Source organism: Amphibalanus amphitrite, unplaced genomic scaffold, assembly GCF_019059575.1.
Source record: "Amphibalanus amphitrite isolate SeventyFive unplaced genomic scaffold, NRLGWU_Aamphi_draft 000081F_arrow, whole genome shotgun sequence".
NCBI lineage: Eukaryota > Metazoa > Arthropoda > Thecostraca > Balanomorpha > Balanidae > Amphibalanus > Amphibalanus amphitrite.
The window spans coordinates 349,683-375,772 of NW_024881577.1; the positions used below are offsets into that span (position 1 = coordinate 349,683).

General features: G+C 48.0%; 2 protein-coding genes across 2 annotated transcripts; one reads left to right on the plus strand and one right to left on the minus strand.

Annotated features, from left to right (window-relative positions):
• The first annotated feature begins 178 nt into the window (after positions 1-178).
• LOC122379612 (cullin-1-like) lies at positions 179-13,927 on the plus strand. Its single transcript, XM_043361947.1, has 16 exons — positions 179-362; positions 1,970-2,295; positions 3,508-3,726; positions 4,524-4,623; positions 4,931-5,085; positions 5,408-5,601; positions 6,050-6,149; positions 6,700-6,884; positions 7,762-7,837; positions 8,266-8,445; positions 8,760-8,915; positions 11,550-11,668; positions 11,982-12,102; positions 12,531-12,683; positions 12,935-13,096; positions 13,414-13,927. The coding sequence occupies exons 2-16, from the start codon at positions 1,972-1,974 to the stop codon at positions 13,489-13,491; spliced, it is 2,322 nt and encodes a 773-aa protein (XP_043217882.1). The 5' UTR covers positions 179-362; positions 1,970-1,971; the 3' UTR covers positions 13,492-13,927.
• Positions 9,385-10,641, minus strand: LOC122379617. The gene is made up of 2 exons (XM_043361952.1): positions 10,593-10,641; positions 9,385-10,214 (listed from the first exon to the last, which is right to left on the minus strand). The coding sequence occupies exons 1-2, from the start codon at positions 10,614-10,616 to the stop codon at positions 9,492-9,494; spliced, it is 747 nt and encodes a 248-aa protein (XP_043217887.1). The 5' UTR covers positions 10,617-10,641; the 3' UTR covers positions 9,385-9,491.
• Positions 13,928-26,090: the final 12,163 nt, after the last annotated feature.

Below are 26,090 nucleotides of genomic sequence, written 5' to 3' on the forward strand. Positions count from 1 at the left end.
TTCCTTTTCCATTTATTTCGCCAAAAAAAGGTTCAGATATCTTTAAAAATAGCGAATATTTGTTAAAAATAGACGTAGCTCGAATATCATTATTGTCTCTATTTTGTTTTTGGGTGCATATACAAAAAAAAGAGAGCAAAAGAACCTAAAATTGGGCAGCGTAGAGTTTTTATTTTAGACAGCCTGGCTCTAGTGCTACCAAATTCGCGTAGTGTGAGGCTGCAAGTTTTTGTTGAGAAAGCGAGTGAGATTTCTTTTGTGGACGTTCTTTGTCAATGGATTGTGATTTCAAGGTTTTCTATAACATTTGTAATTAATGTGTAATCCACCAGACAAAAACAACATTTTGTAGTCTCTTTGAGGTAAGTTCTTTTGATGCAGCCTACTTCCGCCACATTATACGGGTTGACCAGCGAAGTGTGTCTGTCGATGCGTCGCATTGGTATAAGTGCGATTTTCTTAGATATTTACGAGTTTTGTGTTCATTTGTTTCGCGATACAACATGGGACAACGATGTTTTATGGAATATCAATTTTCTTTTAATGTTTGCATGCAAAATGCAAGCAGGAAAACTTCCTTGCTTAGGTATCACTTTGTGGAATAACTCGGGTTTTAACAACATACTACGATGATGCCTATGCATCATGGCTGATGCTGTTGTTGGCTTTTTAAAATATATGATACTTATCATGGGTGCATATATTTTGTTTTAAATTTTACGTTTTTTTAGAGGAAGGTCTAGTCAGTGAAATTGCAAATGCATTTTTCTTTACTCTTATTCAACTATACCTATGCTGTAGGTATCTGTAGACTATTGTTGAATATTTTGAGACCTAATCCTTTCCTAATAACATTGTTATATTGATCTAAGATTTACTGTTATTCTAACACTGAAAGCTTGATACATAAGCTTGTGCCTTGCAGATACTTTACCTTTTATCAGCATATTCATGCCTAATTTCTTAACTGTATATACCTAGATTTAGTGCTCATGAAAAAACACATGTCATGGAACTTGTTCTCCAGTGGAGAGCAAGTATTTTTTTTCAATAGAGCATATTTTTCAATTGATCAATAGGTACACATTATTCACCAGTAGAGAGTCTCCACTGGTGAATAATGTGTACTTATTCATCTTAACATTTTTACTTTTCAGTCTGCCTACAAGGTGCATGAGGCCCTGTACTCTGTTCTGTATTCAGCCTCATGCTAGGCATGACTAGCATTTGGCTGACAAGATTTGATAGATTTGTTTTCTAGCTGATAAGTTTGCTTAGCTATTAAAAAAGACAAGTGATTTTTATAGATGGTTTATAATCTGTCATTTTTTCCATTTTCACCAGTTCCATGGTTTAACAATGATAAGCATCGTGGGATGATGTTTTTTCGTACTCCAGCGTAGATGGGTAGCCATACGGCTTCCACGGTTGACAGGGATGACATCAGTCATCCACGCTGGAGTACGAAAAAACATCATCCCACGCTCTCAGTCCCAGCGGATAAAAACAACACCTAAGAATGATAAGCATCATTTATCTTCCAAGCAGAGGGAGAATCTGGAATACTATATTTGCACACCTAATTAATCCCCTCAAATGAAAATAGATAGGTTTTATAAGGTACCTAGCTAGCTAGTGTATTGCAGCAGTTTCATAGAAATAAAAGTGCTATAAATGATTTATGAGTGGTTGTTAGGAATTAATTGCATTGTATGCATCTTTTGAATGTGAAAAGCATTGGAATCTTTTTGGAACATTGGCAAATCAAGCCTTTAAAGGTTTTCACATGTTTTATGTTTAACTGTTATGATGTGAACATGAACCCTTCCAAAGTACCTATGAAATTCATATACAAATATTGCAAACATGCCAGTATAACACTTCTCTACATGCTGTGTTATTGTCAAGATTGCCATTAGCCTAATAATTCCGGTGTAGTTTGACCAGTCCGTCACTGTCCGCGGCGCAGATATGATCCCGATGTCTCGCCATCTGGGCCAAGGATCACACCAGACGCGGCAGACAGAGCTGGACGAGATATGGGGCGACCTGCGGCGCGGCATCGAGCACGTCTACAGCTGCCGCTCGATGAGCAAGCGGCGCTACGTGCAGCTCTACACACTCGTCTACAACTACTGCACCAGCGTGACGCAGCAGCAGCAGCCCAACTCGCGCGCCTCGTCGGGCAAGACCAAGAAGGGCAATGCATGTAATAGCGGCGCGCAGATCGTCGGCAATGAGCTCTACAAACGGCTGCGCGACTTTTTCAAAACGTACCTGATGCAGCTACTAAAGGTGAGGATGGAGCGTCGTTGTCTGTGGTAGTGAGCCTTTGGGGAAGCGCTTCACGATAATGGTTGAAAGTGCGTTATTATTATTATTATTTTAAATTCCTGCTCTAGATATGGTGCGGTACCTAGTTGGTGGTGGTACTGCATGTTACGTTTAGTTACCTTTCAGTAATCATCCATCATCGATCACGCAAACGGCGCCGAGATGGTGCGGCTGTCGGCAGCGTATGTTCTGCACCGTTCCCAGTCGTGACATCGTGTTTCCGTCTGATAGTGTCGATTTTTCCGATCCGGGCGACGGGAGTCGGGGTGGCCGAGATTCCGGCCGACCGAGTTCTAATCGGGAACGCCGTGGGAGGAGTAGAGGGCAGAGACGGACAGTCACCGTATGTCGTCTGTCGTGACAGCACGGCTTCTAGTGACGGATGGTGGCGGGCCGCTATTGTGACGCCGTGACGGACGTGTTTCTTCTCGGTCCGGTGGATTCGACATATTTGCGCTAGTTTTTCACTTTCCAGTGACCTTATCCATTATTTAACTGTCCGGGCCCAAACTAATTGCGTTTCCTACTGCAATGCGATTCAGTCATGCGGTTATTTTTCGTTGTGGTAAGATATCGGTGGCATTATGTTTAAATCTCTTTTTGATTGACTTCCCTTTCTAAGTCAGGGGAGTGAAGGCTGTCTCACGAAATCTGCCACCCTCCCCTTGTATTATCGCTTAAAGTGGCAAGACGCCATAAATCACGGTTGTGTGTGAATCCTTTTATCAATTCACGCATGTTACGCCGTTACGAATTGTACAACGGAGACGAAACTTTGATGACCTTGACGTCAAGTGAAAAACATTCGAAATATTTATTATTGCTCAAACAAAAAGGTTATGATAGATATAAGGTCATAAAAGGTCTATTTGTAAAAGGTACATAATGTCTAATCTATATATAAGGTACATAAAAGGTCTGTTGACCTTTTAAAATGTGTTTAAACGCAAATGCTGAACATCGTTATTTTGTAGGAGCGGTAGAGGGATTTCGTTTGTTTCAGGGTTGATTGACCCCCTGAAGGCCTTGGTCAGGTTCGGATGACCTCTGATGTAAACAATGCGTGACATTATCAATTGGCACCAGAGGCTCTTTGTTGTTGTCGATGACGTTTGATCACAGACCGGCTCGCGGTTATAGTTCCGAGGTTGAGGTCCTATGTTTCCTATGCAGGACGGCAAGGAGCTGATGGACGAGCCGGTGCTGCAGTTCTACACGCGTAACTGGGAGGAGTACCAGTTCAGCTCGAACGTGCTGAACGGCGTGTGCTCCTACATCAACCGGCACTGGGTGCGCCGCGAGCTCGAGGAGGGCCGCAAGGACATCTACGAGATCTACCAGCTGGCGCTGGACACGTGGCGGGAGCACCTCTTCAAGCCGCTCAACAAACAGGTGCGTGGACGGACCGGATGGAGAGGGACTGGACGGGGATGACCGAAGCGGCGGGGGCTCGACAAGCGGTTATGTGCGTGAGTGTACGGGGTGTAAACAGGACTACTGTTACAGTAGGATTGCTGGAGGACCGGCGCAAGTGAGAGTCCGTTGGTCTGAAAAGTGGGTCGCCAAATCAATCAGTGTCCATGCGGCCCCCTCCCCCGCGCCTTTCCGTGCGGTTTGCTATGGTGGCTCAGCTGTGCCGCCCGCCGGGCTACCTGTCCTTTGTACCGGTGCCAGCGGCGCTGATTCAGCGGCCGGGCCAGGCCGGCTTGTGACGTCCCATCTGCGCCGCAGTCAGAGGACCCCCCCCCCCCGCCGCCCCCTACATCAGCTGATTGGCGGTTACGTCAGCTAGAGACACTGCCGGGGGCGGGGTTGTTATTGTAGCTGTGGGCGTGGAAATGTTTTGAAATGAAAGCTGCATGTCTGTGTGGTGCTATATTTTTAACCGTTTGTGCTTTTGTTGCGTAAATGATACTGGCTGATTATTTGACGTCGTTTTACATAGAGGACGTTTTGGTGAACTTTTGATGCCAAAACCCATGCATGCATACCAGATGTAGTGAATATTTTGAGAAAGTACAACGGCTTCTGAAGGAGATTCCTTAACTATTTGTGCCTGATGTACCGTCGTGGTGCAGTTTACATTTGCGCTCAATTTTGCAAAATATTAGCATAGGTTTATTCTGTCAGCTCGTTCGGCTGGCCGGGCTCCTCTGACTGTCTTGTGGATGTCTGTCCCCCATTCACAGGTGACCAGCGCCGTGCTGAAGCTGATCCAGCGGGAGCGGAACGGCGAGACCATCAACACGCGGCTCGTCAGCGGCGTCATCAACAGCTATGTCGAGCTGGGTACGCATCGAATGCATTTTATCGATCGCGCCGCGTAGTATAATGCGCAGCGTCCGTGACCGCTATGTGATATTTAGTGGCGGCTACCTGCTCTGTGTATGGAAGACAGGAAAAGGATTAACTTACAGTTAATCGTTATCGGCTTTGAAGGTTCTTCCCCGAGGCTTATTATGGCAAATCTACCTTGCATCACATTGCTATATTTGAATATAAGGCTGTCCTTTCTTAGATACAGCTGATGATTTACTCCACTTGAACCTTTTCACTTCCACCGCATGTTGTCTGATTTTCCGTCATCCTTTCCCAGGTCTCAAAGACGAGGACTCGGTGTCCAAGGGCGTCAACCTCACCGTGTACTGCGACTCGTTCGAGAAGCAGTTCCTGGAGGACACTGAGCGCTACTACATCCGTGAGAGCACCGAGTTCATCAGTCAGAACCCCATCACAGAGTACCTGCGAAAGGTGAGAGACACGTGGGGCAGTTACCAGCTTTGGGGCTGGCGCAGTGACGGATTCCTCCCCACAGTGACCGAATGGCGTGCTCAATGTGGGGAGTAATGTGGGTGCGTGTGCGGTTAGAGCAAAGCGATCGCTTGGCGTACGTCATTGTGATTCTTGAAAACTAAGGGTATGTCTCACCGACGCATCATCATCATCATCATCATCATCACTTCGTTTATTGATCAAGGCATGCAAAAATAAAGTTGAGCACCATGCACGCACCATGAGTTCGCCTTGACCATCCCGCCCTGGTCTGACCTTGGTGCCCGTCGATCGCCCGCAGGCGGAGACGCGGCTACAGGAGGAGCAGCGGCGCGTCCAGCTCTACCTCCACGAGAGCACGCACGACAAGCTGGCCAAGACGTGCGAGCGGGTGCTGATCCAGCGCCGGCTCGAGACGCTGCACACCGAGTTCCAGAACCTGCTGAACGACGACAAGAACGAGGACCTGGAGCGGATGTTCGGACTCGTGTCACGGTACGTCGGTCGGGAGGGTGTCGGCCTGGTCTGGTACTCCGACCAGGACGTACCAGACCTGGCGGCGTCCTACCCCAGTACCAGTCCAGCTGAAGTTCTTGTCCTGTCTGACACGTCATATATTATGCACTGACTAGTCTGTGTCGTTCCTGTACTATCTCTATTCCTTACCGTCGTGTGATATCATATCTTTTTTCACCCGGATGTAGATTACTTATTCACTTTTTGCCCTAGTGCCCATGGCTGGATTGAATGTGTCCATGACTCGATAGAGTGGCTGATGCAACGATAAAGCGAGATGTATTTTTATTGCAAAAGTTATGTTGTGTCTTGCACCTAGTCTCACAACCGACGTAATTGCCTCCATCGTCCGTCGTCGTCACCGTTTGCTTCCAAAGGCCTCCTGTGGGTTCCGCCGCAGCGCTAACGCCCGTGTTCGGTTCCACAGGATAGCGGACGGCCTGAACGAGATGCGCTCCCTGCTGCAGAACCACATTGTCAGCCAGGGCATCCAGGCCATCGAGAAGATCGGCGACGAGGCAGCTAACGTGAGTTCCCGGGGAGTGGGTCAATAGCCAGGGCCACCGGGTGGCAGGGACGCGGTTGGTTGACAGTCCAAAGTGAGAGAGCGGGGAATGATGTGATGGGCTGTGGCAGCTTCCGATTTTCTTTCTGAAATGTACGATTGGTGATGGTGTTTGAATGGAACGTGATTTTAGAGTTTGGCCCGATATCGATTTATTTTGCATATGAATGGGTGGATACTCGTGAACGTGACCTTTCTCGTTATCAAGTACGATTTACTGCATCACTGCCAGCATGTAGGTATTGATCCATATAACACGACAGCAATCATATTGAGACCACATAACGATGAGCGCAGCAATAAACAGACATTAGCAAGATATATATTCTTCGTTTGTTGTTGACGTGGTAGGTGGTAGATAGTTCGATTTCTACTGTATTGTCTCTACTCCTTCGAATATTTTCACGGCTCATCTGTGATCTGTGCAGGCTCAAATGTCATTTATTCTCTGAATTGCAAAATGACGGCCTCTAGCACGACGCGCAGTTCACCCTTCCTCTGGCCTCTGACAGGACCCCAAGGAGTACGTGCAGACCATCCTGAACGTGCAGCGCAAGTACAACGACATGGTGAACGGCGCGTTCAAGGGCGAGGCCGGCTTCATCGCGGCGCTGGACAAGGCCTGCGGCAAGTTCATCAACAACAACCCCATCACAAAGGACGCCAAGTCGTCCAAGAGCCCCGAACTCCTCGCCAGGCAAGTCGCTCACCGAACGAGTTTGGTGGATGAGAATACGTCGGTTATCGCTGTCTGAAGTATGTCTGGTAGAATGATATTTTGGGTACCTTGCTAACATTTCTTTTCGCTTGCTGAGGTCGGAAAACAGAGCTGTACTGCAATAATCAGCTCTTTTCCTGCTAAAAGACGAATCCAGAGCTCAAGTATTTTCTTATTTGAGGCGGCCACCGTGCTTCATCGGTATGCGAATTACGGTGAGACTGTGTTTTTGTTTGCCCGTGCCGCGAAGCGCAATCAGCATTTCCTTACCTTCGACTCGACTTGTTTTATTTTGTTTTCTTCTTATCTCTTGTTTTGTGGACTATTCGCTGGCCAAAGTACAGCCCGCCCTCAGTACTGTGGCCTATGACCGCCACGGTCAGCCGGCGTGTCAGCCCAGACCGGGTCCAATTCCGCCGTCTGTCCGCGGTGGGGCGACGTCTACTCCGACCACCGCACCACGGGGCGGCGGGCGTGTGGGTCGTGAGTTGTCCACTCGTCATTGAGTCGGGACTCGATCACGAGCGAGGCCCGGACCGGTCGGGAGAGGCGCCAGTCGTGACCGCCGGCGGCGCCTGACGTACTGCTCAATACATGGCACTGCGCTGCACAGCACAATGAGCACGGCCAAAAAGGGGGCGAAGAAAGATAATATGAGACTTTGCTCTAAACATACTTGTGTTGCAAAGCTATCCTCCTTCCTTGCCATTGCGTAATGCTGCCTGCATTTAACAATAAGGAATAGGTTCTGTAATTGTCCCCGGTTATGTAATTATCTCCGGTTATGTAATTATCTCCGTGACATACAATGCAGTAGGAATGGGAGTTTAACTCATCGTATCCCCTCGTCCCTCAGATACTGTGATCTGCTGCTGAGGAAGAGTAGCAAAAACCCCGAGGAGAACGAGCTAGAGGATATACTCAACCAAGTGGTCAGTACCTTCCTGTGCTGGTAGAGTGACTGTGTGGAGCACGGGCGGCAGCGCCCTCCTGACACGACGTGATGCGGTTTTAAACAGTCACTTGCGCCAACCAGTGCCTTGTGTACCCGGCAAACAACGGATAATCCAGGGAGGGCTGTTATGTACCGAGGCTTTAGTTCTAGATTAAGATCTGAATCACGAGTAGATCTAACCGGCATGGCTTTCTGTACTTGACCGTGACGTATTTGTCGCTTTTCCTGGAATTATTTCACGTCTTTGCAGCTCATGACCATTACGCTGTTTCACCAAATGTATGAGGGCTGGATGTCTAGAGCCAAAACTCGTCAACAACAAGCCAAATCTCATGTTAGATAGAACATACAGTTCAGTTCCTCGAAGCTCGGGCATTTAACACTTTCTTGCCATCGCGACCACAGATGATCGTCTTCAAGTACATTGAGGACAAGGATGTCTTTCAAACGTTCTACAGCAAGATGCTGGCCAAGCGGCTGGTGCACCAGATATCGGCCAGTGACGACGCCGAGGCCTCGATGATCTCCAAACTGAAGCAGGCCTGCGGATACGAGTACACGAGCAAGCTGCAGCGCATGTTCCAGGTCAGGGCGATGCGGTGCCGGGTACACGGAATGAATGGGGGAGGCATGATTGGCTGTTGCTTCTATGTGTCGTACAGGAGTGCTTGCTTGTTTTCTTATGATGAGTCGTGGTGGCTACCGATATAGCTTAAATTTGCATGAAGTATTATTTGTTGTGCTTTACTGGTTCGCTCAGACGATTGTCATTAATGTCAGCTGGCTAATAGGAATTCTAACTAGATTATTCTCTCTTTATTCCATTCGTGTTTTATAGACCCAATGCTGCTGACCAGTCTCCCCTTTTGACTAAATACTCCATCCGCGGCTGGTTGCAGGACGTGGGCATCTCGAAGGGTTTGAACGAGGAGTTCCGTCGTCGGCTGAACTCTGCGGATGGCGCACACGGCCTGGACCTGGACTTCAGCATCCAGGTGTGCTCGTCGGGCTCGTGGCCGTTCAACCAGTCAGCCACCTTCCTACTGCCACAGCAGGTGAGTCGTTGGACAGTGACGTTCAGTGGAGGGGTGGCCAGCGGTGAGTGACGGTATCGGTGGAGTATTCGGGTCTGGTATTCTGACCTATTGCGATGGTCTGGTGTTCAAGAGACTGTCATGTGACTGATTGGACTCGCTTAGTGTGACATCGAATAGAACAGCGTGTTCTGTGTTACGAACACGCGTCCGTTTAGTCTGCGTCCAGCCATGCAGCCTACCTTCATCAGCCGATAAACGCGTACTTTCTACTGTTTTGGAGTTTCCAAGTCTGACCCAGTTGTACTGTCTCGCAGTACCTATATTTAACATAAGCAATGAACAACGATACAAAGTAATAAACGTAACCGCAGCTCCGCTCGGCTCAAGCGTCAGCGGGCGACTCCCGCTCCGCGAGCCGGTCGTACCCGGGTCATGTCACCACCAGGCGTCAGCACTGGTCCTGTGACCTGACCTCATGTGACATTACGACACCACATTCTCCTCCCCTTAACAGGACAGAAACGATAGTCCTCTGTACGTCTCACTAACGATAGTCCTCAACACGTCTCACTGAACGATAGTCCTCTACACGTCTCACTCATCAAATCCGTAACGAACCGGACGTCGCACCTCGCGTCCGTACCGGGTTCTCAGCGTTGGCGACAGCGGCTGATCGGCGTGAGGTGCGGCCGGCTGCTCGGGCTGCGGCAGCTCGCTGTTCGTCTCAGCATGGCCGCGCTCAGTCTGCCTGCCATCGGCCGCCGTCTCGCCAGCTGCCTGCTGCTCCGGCTGGCTGTCGATCCGCTGCTGCGGCTGCTCGTCACGACTGTCGGTGACCGCTCCGCCGCCGCTGGTCAACCGGTCCGCGTGCACCCTCGTTCCGTCGTCGAGCACGTAACTCGCTGGTCCCCGTCGCTCGAGCACCTTCTTCCCGCGCGAGAACCGGGGCCTGCCCTTGCGCGACTGAGGCGGAAGACGATGCCGTACCCGGTCTCCGATCTCGAAGTCCGGCTTCTTCACTCGATGCGTTTTGTCGAAGTACCTCTTCTGATACGCCTGCTTCTTCTCCACCCGACTGTGCAGCTCTCCGGGTCTCTCGGGAAGCCGTCCACCGACGTCCACCGCCGCGCTGAGCTTGCCTCTCATCGGCCTGCCGTGAAGCAGCTCTGCAGGTGTGCGTCCGGTCGTCGCCTGCACCGTGCTCCGGTACGCGAACAGAAACGCCTGCAGACATTCAGCTCTGTCAGCCTTCTGCAGGTCAGCCGTCTGAAGTGCAGCCTTGATGGACTTGTTTGCTCTCTCCACCAGGCCGGATGACTGCGGATGATACGGTGAGATCAGCACATGAGTGACGCCCACACTTCGCAGATACGATGCAAATCGATCAGACGTGAACGCTGATCCACAGTCAGATACGACCTCCTTGGGATAGCCCTCACGACATGCCAACTTCTCGAGAAACTGAACAACAACTTCAGACGTGGGGTGCTCACAAAACCCTACTTCTATCCATTTTGAGTGATAGTCAATGGCCACAATCGCAAATCGCTGTCCAATTCGGCCACCCGCCATGGGACCAATAAAATCGAGGCCCAGCTTTGCCCATGGCTCGTCAGGGAACGGTACAGGCTGCAGCGGCGCGCACCTCGGTGACGCTGTCTTGTCTGCTAGCGAGCAGACACTGCAGTTTCTCACCTGTTCTTCCACCGCCCTGTCCATCCCTGGCCACCAGTAGAGGTCTCGTAGCCTCTATTTCGTCCGTACCATACCCTGGTGCCCCTCGTGGGCCAGCTCCACCAGCCTGGTACGGAGAGAAGTCGGTACCAGCACTCGTCCTCCTCGCAGGATGATGTCGTCGACGACGGCGAGCTCGTTCCTGCAGCGAAAGAACGGTTGCAGCTCTGGTACGCACTGACTGAAGCGTCGGGGCCACGCACGGGGTATCTGATCCCTCAGCTTACCGAGCACGGGGTCAGCTCTGGACTCCGCCTTCAGCTCGTCAGCGCTCACCGCCGCTGTCTCCTCACTGAGAGCGGCGACCACCAGCTGCTCGTCCTCGGACACCACCTCCACCGGTGCCGGCAGACGCGACAGGCCGTCTGCTGGGTTGATGCTGCCCTTGACGTGCTGTACCGAAAAAGAATACTCTATCAGACGGCACGCCCAGCGAGAAATCCGCATCCCCGCTCGGCCAACACCACGTGACGTCATCAGTGTTTTGAGAGCCTGGTGATCCGTTCTGAGTACAAATTCCCTGCCCCACAGGTATTTGTGCCACTTCTCCACTGACCAGACACAAGCCAGTGCCTCCCGCTCAGTCACGCTGTACTGACGCTGGGCCTGTGACAGTGTGCTGGACGCAAAAGCGACCACGCGCTCACCTTCAGGGTGCGTCTGAGTGAGTACCGCACCGATACCGACGTCACTGGCGTCCGTTGTCACCGTCGTTGGCAGACTCGGGTCGAACATCGCCAGTGCTGAGCTCGTCAGGATCGCCTCCTTCACGTCCTCGAAGGCAGACTGCATCTCGGCCGTCCACTTGAAGGGTGGTCGGCCGTCCACTTGAAGGGTGGTGCGCCCTTCCTCAGCGGCCGCCTGACATTACGACACCACACCAGTTTAGTTAACTGACGCTGCTCTGACCCGTTTCAGTTGGAGAGGAGTATCACCCGCTTCACTGACTTCTACAAGGCACAGCACAGCGGCCGGAAGCTCAACTGGCTCTACCACCTGTCCAAGGGCGAGCTGGTGACAAACTGCTTCAGGAACAGGTGAGGTTCAGCGCAGGCTGCTTTAACTGGGATGATATTGATATGTCCTCGGTAGAGCTGTCATTTTTCACGTTCGGTGTTCCACGGGCACAACATACAGTATCTGACCCATTGTGATATCAGTTGCCCTACCTAGTAACTCCCCTTCCAGTAACTTAGATTTCCTGCAGTGTCTGACCCTCTGTTACCTACCTCTGTATCTGTAGTGTCTGAAACTCCGTCCGACCGCTGTCCCGCAGTGTGTGACCCCCGTCCGCCCGCTGCCCTGCCGTGTCTGACCCAGCTCCGTCCGCTGTCCGTCCGCTGTCCGCAGGTACACACTGCAGGCGTCGACGTTCCAGATGGCTGTGCTGCTGCAGTTCAACACGGAGACCTCGTGGACGCTGCAGCAGCTGCACGACTTCACCTCCATCCCCATGGACATGCTCAAGCAGGTGAGACGGTGACAACCAAATGAATGAGCGGGACCGATCAATCAGGGGGTTTCTTCACTTTCTTCAGCTACCGCTTGTGTTTGTTTCGATGAACGCTTGGGTGACTATATAATATGCGACTTACGATTTGCCTACCGTTATTAGACTTACGACGAGGCTTCTTCTACCAGGATGCGTTTCTTGGCATTGCAATATATTTGCTAAAAGACGAAGCTCAAAGACTGGCCTGCTGCTGTCTGTTGGTGGAGCTTCAGCTACCTGTTGATGTTTTGGCTGACGTCTGTCTGTTTGCTCTGTCATCTGTGCGACACCCGTGTCTGACGCCCCGACCCGCCCCGGTCCGACAGCACATCGCCGTGGCTGGGGAGGGGGGAGACTATTTGATACTGGGATGTCTCTGACATCACCACCCGCTCCGGGTCCCACAGCATATCGCGGTGCTGCTGAAGGTGAAGCTGCTCAGCTGCGAGGACGCCCAGCTGGTCGAGTCGTCGGTCGTCAGCCTCTTCCTCAACTACAACAACAAGAAGCTGCGCGTCAACATCAACGTGCCGCTCAAGTCGGAACAGCGGGTGGAGCAGGTGCGGGACGCGTGCCGACCGCCGGGAGTCGGTCGACGCTGGTGGCTCAGTCGGATCTGGCGATGTAGAATCTAGCGAGCTAGGCTAGTGGACTGCAGAATATATTGAACATGGGCGCAAAATGGCGTCGTAGTCGGCGCGCCCCTTACCCTCAACAAACTAACAACAAACAAACAACGACTTGTTACGTACCAACTTTTGGTGATATGAAGCTGCTGTGTCACTTCTAACGAATTTTCGTTCCATTGCAGGAGAACACGCACAAAAATATCGAGGAGGACCGGAAGATCCTAATCCAGGCGGCCATCGTCCGCATCATGAAGATGCGGAAGGAGCTGAAGCACCAGCAGCTGGTTGGCGAGGTGCTCAACCAGCTGAGCACGCGCTTCAAGCCGCGCGTGCCCGCCATCAAGGTCAGTGTTTCGCTTTGAGGGTATTGTGTTCTCGTTTGGTGGGCGTGCCGCAGGGATGGCATGTAAGCATGCTTGCTGCTGGCTGTGTGGGCCAGTGGCAAGTTTTATTAGTTATCGGTTAATTATACATGCCTAATGTTCTGACAAATTTTTTATGAATCTTTTTTTTAAAATAAGATCTCGATAAGGCTGTCTAGTGTCTATTGTCTAAAGTGTCTATGCAGTGAGTATGAGAGTGACTTTGGCGGTGCGTTCGGTTCGTCTGTCTCTCGATCCCTCCCCGCTGACCGAGCCCCTCCGCCCGCGGCGTTCGGCAGAAGTCGATCGACATGCTCATAGAGAAGGAGTACCTGGAGCGTACGGACCAGAAGGACAGGTACCGGTACCTGGCCTGACGCGGCTCCGGGTCCGCCGCCTCCCGGAGGAGGGGAACTATGCCGCGGCGCGGCGCGACCGCCGTCTCTGCCGTGCCGGGGCGCGCCGCCGGTCCGCGCTGTGCCGCCGCCCCGCCCGCTGCCACCCGCCCGTCCGATGCCAGGGGGAGATGTTGGACGGCCAGCCGGGCGCGCCCCGGCGCCGACTCGGTCGCAGCCGCCGCCGCCGCTCGCGCCATGCGTCCAACGACAATATGTGAACGCGCGAGCGCCATTGTTTTCATGACGGCCTTTTACGAACGTAACGCTAGAACGTGAGACGGAACGAGTGGTCGTCGTGACTGTGCTTTCCATTCTCCTCCTCCCGCATCCAGTGTTCTGTGTGTGCGTGAAATGTGTGTAGATACATAACGTGTTTACGTGTAAAGGTTTATTCAATAAATGATGTCCACAAGAATCTTGTGTTGGGCGGTAAATGGGCCAGATTCATATACGAGGGAGTAGACATTAATGGATAGAAATTAGAAGGACGGCACTGTTGCTCATTGTCCACAAAGTGTTTGATGTCTGATCCTAATAAAAATACAGTTTGTGGCACGTAGTTACGATGATGCGATGCGAGGACGCAATATTCAGGTTTTAGATGCGAATTCTATAGGTCTATAGGTCATTTTAGGTCATTGTCGAATATCATCATTTTAAACCAAAGGTGGTTCGGATAGGATGAAAACAAATAAAAATTTACAGTAGAGTTGCTTTCAGTGGCGCGGGAACTTCTTCCAGACTGGGGGGGGGGGGGCTGAACCATCATAGAGATCAACCTAGGGTACCCCCAAATCTAGTTTTCTCATCGGTTTTAGGCCACTTATTTTTTCAGACCTTGGCCTTTTCAACGAAAAAGAAGAAGAAAATATTTGCAAAAAAGTGAGGTATTCCGTCTCAGCTGAGTGAAGAAACTACCGTTTTGGCAACCTGGAATAAAGGTTTTAACCCGCGCCCTGGTGGGTTGCTGGTGGGGTCTGTTTATAACGCGACCTGGTGGGGGGGGGGCTATTTTTTGCCCCCCCCCTCGTATCTCCGAAACTACTGGACGGATCCGCAAAATTCAAACGGCGTTCGATAGCCCTGTCAAATTTGTCGGGGGAAAACAAATTTCATTGACCTCGGGGTCACCGATGACGTCACAGGTCAGGTCAAAGATAAAATGTTTCACCGTTCACGGGTCTTCTAGGGAATGCGCTATAACACCGAAGAAAACGTATTTTGTCGAGAATCAGCGATAGGGCGTCAGTTGCCTAGTACATCTGTTGTTATAAGAGGTCACTGACAATACCAGGTCAGGTCACAGGTCAGGTCACCAAGGGTCACAGGTCAGGTCACATGAACCTAACTAGGTACTAAGGTTGTGCGATGCATGTTTTATGGCCAATTTTTCATTTCCAACTCAATGGTGTTGGTTATAAGACTATCAGGTACGGCTTAGGTCACTTTCTGGTGAAGGTCAGGTCAAGGTCAGGTCAAAAAAGGTCAAATTTAAAAGTTGATAGTTTTGCATAAAATGGATATTGATCCGATGCAGCTCGTCACGGGGAGTCTAATGGTGGTCTTTGTTTTGCGCTACGGGGTCTAGAATTGCTAAAAATTGAGTTTGAAAATTTGACGTCATCAATTTTGAACAGTTTTTTCGCTATAACTTCGCCAAAATAAGAGGTATCAATCTGAAATTTGGTATGTGGATAGAAGGCGGTAAGAAATATCACATATGTTCCGGTTTTTGCGAAATTCAAAAAACTTTTTGGATTTTTCGGCTATTATATTCAAAAAATCTATTTTTTGATTTTTGGGGGTCAAAATCCAAAAATTTCAAAAATCCGAGATAGCAGTTTTGTAGCCCTGTCAATTCTACAGCTTTTATGTCTAAATCGTTTTTCTGTATTTGTAAATTGCTGTTGTCCTGACAGCTCTTCCCGGGAAACCCTTTTTTGGGTCGAAAACGGCAGAACATGACGTCACTCTGACGTCATTTCCGGCCAACCTATCATAGCCTTTGGAAAAATTTTTGGTCACAATGTGTAAAATTGATGTCCGGGAGGGTACTGAAAGTTTGGTGACGATCGGCGCAGCGGTTCTGGAGATATATCGAAAAGTCTGGAGGGGGGGGGGGCGAAAAATAGCCCCCCCCCCACCAGGGCGCGGGTTAAAGGAAATAGTTCACTTTTTAACATGGGTTTTGAACTGGAATAGCAGTTCCGTAGCTTGGGCTGAGACGAGCATAAATCAGGAGCTTTTACAGCCCAAGGATCACCCTAGGCAAAGATATTCTATTTCTCGTCCCGAAAAAGGTGTCCTGCGTTGAGGATGTGTGCCTTGCATATTTTTGCATTCAGTATGAAAAGAGCATGGGTCCCGAAAATTCTTCAGAAACTAGAGAAATTATCTACGAGAACTCTAGAGAAATTCTCGTACTGATCAATAAGGACATTCAGGGGAACATTATCGCCCTTGCCAGTAAAACTAGTAAAAGGGCTAACTTTGCATGGTTCTTTAATCTTTAATGCATTATTTCACGCACTGGCGGATCCAGGGTTTCAGCGCGGGGGGGGGGGCGTACCAGGTCACGGAGCCAAACCTACTCCTAGGGTACCCCCAAATCCTGCCTTCTCATCGGATTTAGGCCACTTATTTTTCGTCATAGCCCAGGCCCTGATACGATAGTTTTTTTTCTAAAAAAGAAACAAATGGTAGGCCACCTGGGCCCTGTTTCACCTGTGATAGCAACACGCTGCTATTACACGTGTCAAATTGGGTTTCCATGGAAACATCAACAAACCATGGCGTCGTCAAACTGTGTGATGTCATGAAATATTGATGCTAACATCTTCACGGCCGTGCGATCAAACAAATGTATCAAACGCATTCAACGAGACAGCAACTCTGTTCCAAACGTGGCTATGCAGCGTGCTGCTATCACTGGTGAAACAGGGCCAATACCCCACTGGCAGATCCAGGAGGAGGGGGCTTTTGGGACAAATAACCCGGCAGCGCCAGAAATCGCCGGAAATTTACGTTTTCGTTTCAGGAATAAGACGAAAACTTAATTTTTATTACGAAAAGTTTGCTTTAAAGTGCACAGTAACGCAATGACAACTAAATTGAGGTTACTAAAGCGACTCTGATCACAAAAGAACCTACCTAGTTACTAGGAAGGCTTTCTAATCAATTTTTATTTAGTTCCTCGTTATAGGCGTAAGAAGTGTAAGTCTGAATGGGGGTGGGGGCATACTTGTACTGAATGCCCCTCAGGCTCCTGTCCGGGGGGCATATGCCCCTAACCTATTAATTTGAGGACTCGTTTGTTTTAGGGCCTTGGGCGGGCGGGCGGGCGGATGGGGTCTGGGGAGACAGATAGACGGACGGACGAACATACGGAGAGACGGATGGACGGACGGACGGAGAATGGAGAAACGGACGGATGGATGGACGGACTGAGAGACGGAAGGGCGGACGGACGAACGGAGAGACGGACAAAGAGATGGACAGACGGACGGGTAGAGAGAGAGAGAGAGAGAGAGAGAGAGAGAGAGAGAGAGAGAGAGAGAGGAGAGAGAGAGAGAGGCTGAGAGAGAGAGAGAGAGACTGAGAGAGAAAAAGAGACTGAGAGAGAAAAAGAGACTGAGAGAGAAAAAGAGACTGAGAGAGAAAAAGAGACTGAGAGAGAAAAAGAGACTGAGAGAGAGAGAGAGAGAGAGAGAGAGAGAGAGAGAGAGAGAGAGAGAGAGAGAGAGGGTGGTGAGAGAAAGGAGGATAAGTATGAAGGAAAAGACTAACAGAGACTTCAGGGAGGACGGCAAGGAGACTGATACCTACAGAGAGGAACAGTAGCGGCGGAACACCTTCAATTAAGGGGGGGGGGGCACTGCCAACTTTTGGTCCCATTCTTTTCATGCAACGCCCATAGGGCTAATGTTAAAATGCCAAAATCAAAGGGGGGGACGGTGCCCCGGTGCCCTCCCCGTTCCGCCGCCTATGGAGAGGAAAGATGAGTGAGCAAGGGATTTGAGAGATAGGTAAAGAGTAGTGATGTCAATTACAGAAAATCGGAATACCGATACCAAACCAAATACCAACCAAAACCGTGAGGAAATACCGAAACCGAACCAACCTAGGAACATGAGGCAAATACCAAATTTATACCAATTTATCAGCCTCTTATATATTAGTGAGGCTTCATAATACCAACAAAATACCAAATATAGGAGGATTGAAATACCAAATACCAAGTTGGTATTGGTTTGGTATCGGTATACCAAAATGTTGGTATCCGATTGACATCTCTAGTAAAGAGACAGGGGAGAAATGAGATTTTATTGCTCCGCTCCTAATAACACTTCCTAAAATAAAATATAATTGGCCGTAATTATCGAATAAGAATCGGAAATTGTCAATTGAACGTCTGATTCGCTTACATCAATCGACAATCCGCCCTATACCATGTTTGACATGTTTGCAGTTTGCACCAAAGCCAGCTTGCAGGCTATAGCCTATACATCGAGGCAGTGGTATATACTATACATCCCGGTGAATTCCTGCATATAGCCGAGACCTGCGGCGGTATTTTCCCACGATCAGCCGGATTTCAAAGTCGTGTATTTTTCGTCCATGGCAGGCGGCCGGCGCAATCTCGGGGAAAGAGGCGCTCCAGTAACAAAAGCACGAGCAGATCGCCCAAATGCCGGTGGCCGCGATAAGTTCTCTAGTTTCTGAAGAATTTTCGGGACCCATGCTCTTTTCATACTGGATCGCGTGTGCCTTACAGAAACTGAAAAGTTCTTCCTGTATCAAAATACAGAAAATAATCTTTTGTTATAAAGAGGTTTTATTTTCTTTGCTGATCATTTTGAACATAAAAAATCATAAATCCATTGCAAAAAAAATAATTTCGTGAAAGTGAACTATTTCCTTTAAAGGGACCCTCCCACCTTCAAAAAAGTTAATGAATTGGCATAAAAGTGATGTAGCGTGAATCACAAAGAGCGAAAATGAACATCTACCAAATTTTACCGGAAAATATTCACCCGTTTTCATGTAACGGAAGTTAGCCCACATTCAGCCCACATTCGGCCCAGCCCAGATTGGGGCTGCCAAATCTAGGGAAAAATCAAAAAATCTAGGGAAAAATCTAAAAACCGTTTTACGCCTAAACGGCTGGACGAAACTGAAAAATAGGATCACCATTTGAAAGATCTCTTCACCCCGGACCTAATGATATGGTTAAATACCGGATCAATTTAACCAAAAGCATGATTTAACCAGGATGAAAATTTTCGGTCAATGGGGCGGCCCCTACGATTTTCTTCAAAATCGGCATGGTGATACTACTGGCCCAGATGATCAATCTGGCTGAAGAAACCCCTATGGGCATTGAAATATATGGGGTAAAAACGCCCTTGGAAAGTTTTACCCACGAATTTCTGGCAAGTGTATCGCACGCATCCCCCCAATATGGGTATCATATGAGAGCCCATGAAAACCCAAACAAAATGGTGAGGTAAAATTTACCCATTACCCCATCCAGGGTAAAGTTTACCCAAGATGAAAATTTTCGGTCAATGGGGCGGCCCCTACGATTTTCTTCAAAATCGGCATGGTGATACTACTGGCCCAGATGATCAATCTGGCTGAAGAAACCCCTATGGGCATTGAAATCTATGGGGTAAAAACGCCCTTGGAAAGTTTTACCCACGAATTTCTGGCAAGTGTATCGCACGCATCCCCCCAATATGGGTATCATATGAGAGCCCATGAAAACCCAAACAAAATGGTGGGGTAAAATTTACCCATTACCCCATCCGGGGTAAAGTTTACCCAAGATGAAATTTTTCGGTCAATGGGGCGGCCCCTACGATTTTCTTCAAAATCGGCATGGTGATACTACTGGCCCAGATGATCAATCTGGCTGAAGAAACCCCTATGGGCATTGAAATCTATGGGGTAAAAACGCCCTTGGAAAGTTTTACCCACGAATTTCTGGCAAGTGTATCGCACGCATCCCCCCAATATGGATATCATATGAGAGCCCATGAAAACCCAAACAAAATGGTGGGGTAAAATTTACCCATTACCCCATCCAGGGTAAAGTTTACCCAAGATGAAAATTTTCGGTCAATGGGGCGGCCCCTACGATTTTCTTCAAAATCGGCATGGTGATACTACTGGCCCAGATGATCAATCTGGCTGAAGAAACCCCTATGGGCATTGAAATCTATGGGGTACAAACGCCCTTGGAAAGTTTTACCCACGAATTTCTGGCAAGTGTATCGCACGCATCCCCCCAATATGGGTATCATATGAGAGCCCATGAAAAACCAAACAAAATGGTGAGGTAAAATTTACCCATTACCCCATCCAGGGTAAAGTTTACCCAAGATGAAAATTTTCGGTCAATGGGGCGGCCCCTACGATTTTCTTCAAAATCGGCATGGTGATACTACTGGCCCAGATGATCAATCTGGCTGAAAAAACCCCTATGGGCATTGAAATCTATGGGGTAAAAACGCCCTTGGAAAGTTTTACCCACGAATTTCTGGCAAGTGTATCGCACGCATCCCCCCAATATGGGTATCATATGAGAGTCCATGAAAACCCAAACAAAATGGTGGGGTAAAATTTACCCATTACCCCATCCAGGGTAAAGTTTACCCAAGATGAAAATTTTCGGTCAATGGGGCGGCCCCTACGATTTTCTTCAAAATCGGCATGGTGATACTACTGGCCCAGATGATCAATCTGGCTGAAGAAACCCCTATGGGCATTGAAATCTATGGGGTAAAAACGCCCTTGGAAAGTTTTACCCACGAATTTCTGGCAAGTGTATCGCACGCATCCCCCCAATATGGGTATCATATGAGAGCCCATGAAAACCCAAACAAAATGGTGGGGTAAAATTTACCCATTACCCCATCCAGGGTAAAGTTTACCCAAGATGAAAATTTTCAGTCAAGGGGGCGGCCCCTACGATTTTCTTCAAAATCGGCATGGTGATACTACTGGCCCAGATGATCAATCTGGCTGAAGAAACCCCTATGGGCATTGAAATCTATGGGGTAAAAACGCCCTTGGAAAGATTTACCCACGAATTTCTGGCAAGTGTATCGCACGCATCCCCCCAATATGGGTATCATATGAGAGCCCATGAAAACCCAAACAAAATGGTTGGGTAAAATTTACCCATTACCTCATCCAGGGTAAAGTTTACCCAAGATTAAAATTTTCGGTCAATGGGGCGGCCCCTACGATTTTCTTCAAAATCGGCATGGTGATACTACTGGCCCAGATGATCAATCTGGCTGAAGAAACCCCTATGGGCATTCAAATCTATGGGGTAAAAACGCCCTTGGAAAGTTTTACCCACGAATTTCTGGCAAGTGTATCGCACGCATCCCCCCAATATGGGTATCATATGAGAGCCCATGAAAACCCAAACAAAATGGTGGGGTAAAATTTACCCATTACCCCATCCAGGGTAAAGTTTACCCAAGATGAAAATTTTCGGTCAATGGGGCGGCCCCTACGATTTTCTTCAAAATCGGCATGGTGATACTACTGGCCCAGATGATCAATCTGGCTGAAGAAACCCCTATGGGCATTGAAATCTATGGGGTAAAAACGCCCTTGGAAAGTTTTACCCACGAATTTCTGGCAAGTGTATCGCACGCATCCCCCCAATATGGGTATCATATGAGAGCCCATGAAAACCCAAACAAAATGGTTGGGTAAAATTTACCCATTACCCCATCCAGGGTAAAGTTTACCCAAGATGAATTTTTTCGGTCAATGGGGCGGCCCCTACGATTTTCTTCAAAATCGGCATGGTGATACTACTGGCCCAGATGATCAATCTGGCTGAAGAAACCCCTATGGGCATTGAAATCTATGGGGTAAAAACGCCCTTGGAAAGTTTTACCCACGAATTTCTGGCAAGTGTATCGCACGCATCCCCCCAATATGGGTATCATATGAGAGCCCATGAAAACCCAAACAAAATGGTGGGGTAAAATTTACCCATTACCCCATCCAGGGTAAAGTTTACCCAAGATGAAAATTTTCAGTCAATAGGGCGGCCCCTACGATTTTCTTCAAAATCGGCATGGTGTTACTACTGGCCCAGATGATCAATCTGGCTGAAGAAATTCCTATGGGCATTGAAATCTATGGGGTAAAAACGCCCTTGGAAAGTTTTACCCACGAATTTCTGGCAAGTGTATCGCACGCATCCCCCCAATATGGGTATCATATGAGAGCCCATGAAAACCCAAACAAAATGGTGGGGTAAAATTTACCCATTACCTCATCCAGGGTAAAGGTTACCCAAGATGAAAATTTTCGGTCAGTGGGGCGGCCCCTACGATTTTCTTCAAAATCGGCATGGTGATACTACTGGCCCAGATGATTAATCTGGCTGAAGAAACCCCTATGGGCATTGAAATATATGGGGTAAAAACGCCCTTGGAAAGATTTACCCACGAATTTCTGGCAAGTGTATCGCACGCATCCCCCCAATATGGGTATCATATGAGAGCCCATGAAAACCCAAACAAAATGGTGGGGTAAAATTTACCCATTACCCCATCCAGGGTAAAGTTTACCCGCTCCCCTCAGAACAGCGGAGGGCCTCTTCCAGGTCAGGAGAGGGACCCTGAGACTGACAGACAGAGGCTCCTCAGTCGATCGACGACCCTCGGTGGCTAAGAGGGCTCCCGTCAAGCGATGAGGGGCCCTTTCATGCGCTCAGAGAATGAACTGTAGCTCAGAAGGCCCACGTCAAGCAATCAGGGACCCTTTCATGCGTTCAGAGGGCCCTCCCGTGTATTCAGAGGGCCTTTCTTTAGGCTGTAGTCCCTGTCAAGCGATCAGTGGGCCCTAATGCAATCAGAAGGGTTAAAATTTATCCTGGATGGGGTAATGGGTAACTTTTACCCCACCATTTTGTTTTAGTTTTCATGGGCTCTCATATGATACCCATATTGGGGGGATGCGTGCGATACACTTGCCAGAAATTCGTGGGTAAAACTTTCCAAGGGCGTTTTTACCCCATAGATTTCAATGCCCATAGGGGTTTCTTCAGCCAGATTGATCATCTGGGCCAGTAGTATCACCATGCCGATTTTGAAGAAAATCGTAGGGGCCGCCCCATTGACCGAAAATTTTCATCTTTGGTAAACTTTACCCTGGATGGGGTAATGGGTAAATTTTACCCCACCATTTTGTTTGGGTTTTCATGGGCTCTCATATGATACCCATATTGGGGGGATGCGTGCGATACACTTGCCAGAAATTCGTGGGTAAATCTTTCCAAGGGCGTTTTTGCCCCATAGATTTCAATGCTCATAGGGGTTTCTTCAGCCAGATTGATCATCTGGGCCAGTAGTATCACCATGCCGATTTTAAAGAAAATCGTAGGGGCCGCCCCATTGACCGAAAATTTTCATCTTGGGTAAAGTTTACCCTGGATGGGGTAATGGGTAAATTTTACCCCACCATTTTGTTTGGGTTTTCATGGGCTCTCATATGATACCCATATTGGGGGGATGCGTGCGATACACTTGCCAGAAATTCGTGGGTAAAACTTTCCAAGGGCGTTTTTACCCCATAGATTTCAATGCCCATAGGGGTTTCTTCAGCCAGATTGATCATCTGGGCCAGTAGTATCACCATGCCGATTTTGAAGAAAATCGTAGGGGCCGCCCCGTTGACCGAAAATTTTCATCTTGGGTAAACTTTACCCTGGATGGGGTAATGGGTAAATTTTACCCCACCATTTTGTTTGGGTTTTCATTGGCTCTCATATGATACCCATATTGGGGGGATGCGTGCGATACACTTGCCAGAAATTCATGGGTAAATCTTTCCAAGGGCGTTTTTACCCCATAGATTTCAATGCCCATAGGGGTTTCTTCAGCCAGATTGATCATCTGGGCCAGTAGTATCACCATGCCGATTTTGAAGAAAATCGTAGGGGCCGCCCCATTGACCGAAAATTTTCATCTTGGGTAAACTTTACCCTGGATGGGGTAATGGGTAAATTTTACCCCACCATTTTGTTTGGGTTTTCATGGGCTTTCATATGATGCCCATATTGGGGGGATGAGTGCGATACACTTGCCAGAAATTCGTGGGTAAAATTTTCCAAGGGCGTTTTTACCCCATAGATTTCAATGCCCATAGGGGTTTCTTCAGCCAGATTGATCATCTGGGCCTGTAGTATCACCATGCCGATTTTGAAGAAAATCGTAGGGGCCGCCCCATTGACCAAAAATTTTCATCTTGGGTAAACTTTACCCTGGATGGGGTAATGGGTAAATTTTACCCCAACATTTTGTTTGGGTTTTCATGGGCTCTCATATGATACCCATATTGGGGGGATGCGTGCGATACACTTGCCAGAAATTCGTGGGTAAATCTTTCCAAGGGCGTTTTTACCCCATAGATTTCAATGCCCATAGGGGTTTCTTCAGCCAGATTGATCATCTGGGCCAGTAGTATCACCATGCCGATTTTGAAGAAAATCGTAGGGGCCGCCCCATTGACCGAAAATTTTTATCCTGGTTAAATCATGCTTTTGGTTAAATTGATCCGGTATTTAACCATATCATTAGGTCCGGGGTCAAGAGATCTTTCAAATGGTGGTCTTATTTTTCAGTTTCGTCCAGCCGTTTAGGCGTAAAACGGTTTTTAGATTTTTCCCTAGATTTTTATATTTTTCCCTAGATTTGGCAGCCCCAATCTGGGCTGGGCCGAATGTGGGCTGAATGTGGGCTAACTTCCGTTACATCCCGTTTTCGAGATATAAGACTTTTATTTTTGTTTACTTTTTGGGAACTCCGCTGCTTCTATGACGTCACATAAAGGTTTTCTTTACGTCGGCATTTGGAAGCAATAGTTTGGTATCAAAGTGCGACAAATATTGCGCGAATGATGCGTTTATCTTATGAAGTTCAATATATGATGGCCAATAAAGGATTCCAGGACAATTCTTCTTATGGCATTTCTTCGTATCGCAATTCTTCGTCTGCAAATCTTCGTCAGGGCATTTATTCGTATCGCATTACTCTGTCTCGCATCAGGGTATATGAAAATCGGCTCGCATTTCTTCTTCAACGCAAATATATGCAAGAGTAAGCATTGAGGGACAAATAAATGCACCGACGAAGATTTGTAGACGAAGAAATGCGGACGAAAAATTGTGCTACGAAGAAATGTCATGCGAGGATTCGTTCGGGTACCATGACATTTATGTGATTTCAAAGTCAAGGTTCACAGCTGATCTGCTAAATCAAGCCAAGAATCCAAACTATCAAAAAAACTATAAATACTTGTTTGTCTGTCACAGAGGTCTCAAGCAATATAAGGTTGACATTGTTGAATCAAAAATCTACTGCCACAACTCACATCTCCTGCCTTAGTTTATCATTGCTGTTTTAACTTGCTTTCAAGAGAAACAGAAGCCAGTATCTGATATCACTTCAGATGATTGTTTCAAGATCTGAGTTCAAATGGAAATAAAAGCAAGATCAAGATGAAACAGGGATTATTGCTGTTAAAGTAGTTTGGCCATGATACAACAAGCACATAAATCATTAGCCAAATCAAATACTGGTTGGTTTGTCAAGATGTTTGTTGTCTGTCGTCTGTCGAGCTGCTATGAACACTGAACGCTCTCACTCTTACTTTAAAGAGAGTAGTTTAAGTTGAATGGTAGTGAGCTGTAATTAGACAAAGCAGCTATTCAGTGCTCACATCAATCCAGGCTAGGAAATGGCATCAACTGTGGTGGGAGGAAGCAGGCTCGGCAGCCCTATGTTGTAAACTTCTGTTGTGTCTTGTGTTTGATCAACTGATGTTTTCTGCTCTGTTTTGTGCAGTGATAGTAGCACGTAACTGCATGCTTGTCAAATTATGTGAATAAACGAATTCATAGCATTGCATTTTTCTCTCCATGCAAGGAACAAGTAAGATGTTGTAGAAAATGTAATAGAGGGCTGCATTGCTGATTTTGCACTTTATCAGAGCTTTATTTAGAATTGCTTTCCTGAAAGCTACACACAGGCCACAGCACTGAAATTCACAATGTCATAGCTTTTGGCAGAAAAAAGAAAAGACTTACCTAGGTAAAATTGGCTGAAAGTATGGCAGAGCAGGTCTTGATGCGTATGCCCATCCGTGTGCTTGCCGAAGCCGAACTGACTGCAACACATTAACTCTGACCCACCATGGTGGCTGGCATATCCTGAACTTTCACCACTCTAAACAAGACAACTTTCAGCCCTCAGCATTGTATTAAAACACTGTACATGACACTCAAAATTTGTTTCAGTGCCATCCACGGACAACATCAGTCGCCATTCACCAGGCCAGTAAAAACAGAATAGATAATAGCTTCAAACCCATGTAGTCAGAGTTACTAGGTCTGCACCTCAAAACAAAATCCAGGTGACATTCACCGCGCCAGTAAAAAACAGGTACTTAGGTAACGTAACAGCTTCAAATCTGGTAACATGTTAATCAGACTTTACACTTCCATATTTACATGGAATAATATGATACCAAACAATAGTGCAACC

Coding starts and splice junctions, on each gene's coding strand:
- LOC122379612 (XM_043361947.1), top strand. CDS start 1,972: ATGATCCCGATGTCTCGCCATCTGGGCCAAGGATCACACCAGACGCGG. Junction 2,296..3,507: donor ACCTGATGCAGCTACTAAAG/GTGAGGATGGAG, acceptor TTTCCTATGCAG/GACGGCAAGGAGCTGATGGA. Junction 4,624..4,930: donor CAACAGCTATGTCGAGCTGG/GTACGCATCGAA, acceptor ATCCTTTCCCAG/GTCTCAAAGACGAGGACTCG.
- LOC122379617 (XM_043361952.1), bottom strand. CDS start 10,616: ATGGACAGGGCGGTGGAAGAACAG. Junction 10,215..10,592: donor ACAGGGCGGTGGAAGAACAG/GTGAGAAACTGC, acceptor TATCATCCGCAG/TCATCCGGCCTGGTGGAGAG.